Genomic DNA, 3,254 nt, shown 5'->3' with positions numbered 1-3,254 from the left:
ATTAAAGTTTTTAATTTATTATATATATGTGCAGTGGATTTTCTGGGTGGGTCCTTTCATTGGAGCAGCTCTTGCGGCTCTCTACCACCAAGTTGTGATCAGGGCCATGCCTTTCAAATCTAGCTAAGCACTGAATGGATCCAACGGCTCTCATGGTTTTTTCCCTTCTTTTCAATTAAGCTTTTTCTATTTTTCTATTTTTCTGTTTCTATTCTGAATGTATGTATATTATGTATTATGTAATGGAATATCATCAATTAGAGGTGGTTGTTGCATGTTGTGCTATGTGTAATGGGGCCAATTTTCCTATACTTTTAAGTTGGAAGATGACCCAGTTCATCATGTGTGATGTATCCCTTTGGACTTTGGTTACGCTGTGTGCACTACTTTATCAAATTAAATAAAAAAAATAGTATGCTTCCCTCTTTAATCTTTATATAGAACATTGTCCTTACTGTTATATTTTTGGACTATTCAACATAAAGAATATCCACGGTTAGCACGCCTGTGATCTAATTGAATATTCTATTGGGATGAACTTGGTACTTCAGACTTACGAATTGTAACGCTGAGTCAGCGGCTCATTTTTTTAGTAATGAAAAAAAAATGGTGTGTAATCCAATATTGTTTAAAAATAAAATATATATATATATATATATATATATATATATATATATATATATATAATATACAAAGATAGAAAGAAGTATTAAAAATAAAGAGAGAGAGAATTGCATATGTTTATTGTTACTATCTCAATATAATAAAGATGATTAATATTGCTATTAATATTATATGTAAAGACTAATAGAAAAGAGAATTTAGAATACTAATAAAATAAAAGAAGAGAAAAAATTGTAGAAGAAATATAAAGAGAAGAGTATTTGATTGCAACATAAAGAGAGAGTATTTGTTTATTATTGTGTGTGTATTAAAAACGGAGGTTAACCTCCTATTTATAAGCATATGAGAGGAATATTTTCAACCCATATTAATTTCATTCTCTATTGGTAACATGAAAACTGCATGGGCATCCATATCCTTTGTGTTTATCACAACACTCCCCCTTGGATGACCATTCAGGATTATTGCCTCGTTAAAACCTTACTAAAGAAAAACCCAGTGGGAAAAAACCTTAGTAAAGGAAAAAGAGTACAATATCCTTTAGTGATAGGGACTGCCTCATTAAAAACCTTGTCAAGAAAAATCCAATGGGAAAAAAAAAACCTGACCAAGGGAAAAAGAGTACAGTCTCCCCCTCTTGTCGACATCAGTTGATGTCTCGAAATCGGCGCATCCTAATCTCATGTACCAATCTTTCAAAGGAGGATTTTGGGAGCGACTTTGTAAATAAATCTGCCAGATTATCACTTGAGCGGATCTGTTGGATATCAATTGTCCCTTGATTTTGAAGATCATGAGTGAAGAAGAATTTGGGAGAAATATGCTTTGTTTTATCACCTTTGATGTAGCCGCCTTTAAGTTGAGCAATGCATGCTGTATTATCTTCAAACAGGACAGTTGGAGCTATCTTATGATCAATCAGTCCACATGATGACAGAATATATTGAATCAGACTCCTCAGCCAAAAACACTCGCGACTAGCTTCATGAATCGCCAGTATTTCAGCATGATTAGAGGAGGTTGCTGCTATCGTCTGTTTTATTAGCACTCCAATGGCACTAAGATATGGTACTTCAGGACCAAGGATATCTTCATTTTCTTCTTTAGGACGAAATTGATCCTTTTTCACATCCAAAGATCTTACGATCATTGGTGTACTTAATGGATGTGACTTGTCCATATAAAATCTTTTCAAGATTCTTTCTGTGTATGTTGTTTGATGAATAAAGATCCCACCTTTTATATGCTCGATCTGTAGGCCGAGACAAAACTTAGTCTTTCCAAGATCTTTCATCTCAAACTCTTCTTTTAGAGTTTTTATAATTGTTGGAATCTCTTCAGGAGTCCCAATGATATTTAAATCATCAACGTACACAGCAATTATAATGAACCCAGATGTAGTTTTCTTTATGAAAACACATGGGCAGATATCATCATTCTTGAATCCGTTTTTGGCCAGATACTCAGTAAGACGATTATACCACATTCGTCCAGATTGCTTTAGACCATATAAAGATCTTTGCAATTTGACTGAGTATAACCCTTGCGAATATTCATTGGATGGTTTAGATATTTTTAGTCCTTCAGGACTTTCATATAGATATCACGATTTAATGAGCCGTATAAATAGGCTGTTACCACATTCATTAAATGCATATGCAGTTTATGATATGCAGATAAGCTGACCAAATAACGCAATGTTATCGCATCCACTACGGGGGAATACGTTTCTTCATAATCTATACCGGGCCTTTGTGAAAAACCTTGTGCCACAAGTCGGGCTTTGTAGCGCACAACTTCATTTTTCTCATTTCGTTTTCTCACAAATACCCATTTGTATCCAACAGGTTTTACATCTTCTGGTGTACGGACTACAGGTCCAAAGACTTCACGTTTTGCAAGTGAGTCTAATTCAGCCTTCATGGCTGCTTCCCATTTTGGCCAATCATTTCTTTGTCGACATTCTTCAACTGATCTTGGCTCAAGATCCTTACTTTCATGCATGATATCTAATGCCACATTATATGCAAATATTTCATTGACAATTGTCTTATTTCGGTCCCATTTCTCTCCTGTAAAGACATAATTTATCGAGATCTCGTCATTTTCACAATTTTTAGGTACCTGAACGTCTTTTGGCGTTATATCAGAATTTTGGACAACTGCCGGTGTCTTTACTATGTCTTTTTCAACAGGAATCGTATTTACCTCTTTTCTCTTTCGAGGATTTTTATCTTTGGAACCGATAGGCCTGCCACGCTTCTGGCGTGTATTTGCTTCCGTGGCTATTTGTCCTACTGGGACATCAATTCGAATTGCGGCATTTTCCGCCCTGCCACGCTTCTGGCGTGAATTTGCTTCAGTGGCTACTTGTCCTACTGGGACGTCAATTCGAATTGAGGCATTTTTCGCTGGTATGTAAGATTTGGTTATCCTCTTTGTATCGGAAAATGCATCAGGCAATTCATTTGCTATTTTTTGCAAATGTATAATCTTTTGAACTTCTAGTTCACATTGCCCTGATCGAGGATCTAAATGCATCAACGATGATGCATTCCAATTAAGTTCCTTTTCAGGAAGCTTATTCTCTCCCCCTAATGTTGGAAATTTTGATTCATCAAAATGACAAT

The 3,254-nt window shown here is 35.4% G+C and overlaps 1 protein-coding gene and 1 long non-coding RNA gene across 3 annotated transcripts in view; one reads left to right on the top strand and one right to left on the bottom strand.

Annotated features, from left to right (window-relative positions):
• Positions 1-3,254, top strand: part of LOC107623041 (probable aquaporin PIP-type 7a) — a 21,457-nt gene that overhangs the window by 1,988 nt on the left and 16,215 nt on the right. The window contains exon 4 of one of the 2 annotated variants that reach the window (XM_016325171.2): positions 35-436. The exons of the other annotated variant lie outside the window; for it this stretch is intronic. Within the exon in view, the coding sequence (XP_016180657.1) occupies positions 35-127 (93 nt within the window). The 3' untranslated portion in view covers positions 128-436. Of the gene's footprint in view, positions 1-34; positions 437-3,254 lie in introns of those variants that run through there. 2 annotated transcript variants of the gene reach the window in all.
• LOC110268528 overlaps positions 1-3,254 on the bottom strand; it is a 22,220-nt gene that overhangs the window by 18,169 nt on the left and 797 nt on the right. The window lies entirely within an intron of this gene.

The sequence above is a fragment of the Arachis ipaensis genome, chromosome B10 (genome assembly GCF_000816755.2).
Source record: "Arachis ipaensis cultivar K30076 chromosome B10, Araip1.1, whole genome shotgun sequence".
In the NCBI taxonomy this organism is placed as follows: domain Eukaryota; kingdom Viridiplantae; phylum Streptophyta; class Magnoliopsida; order Fabales; family Fabaceae; genus Arachis; species Arachis ipaensis.
The sequence above is the reverse complement of the archived record's forward strand: the minus strand, read 5'-3'. Positions and strand labels throughout refer to the sequence as shown.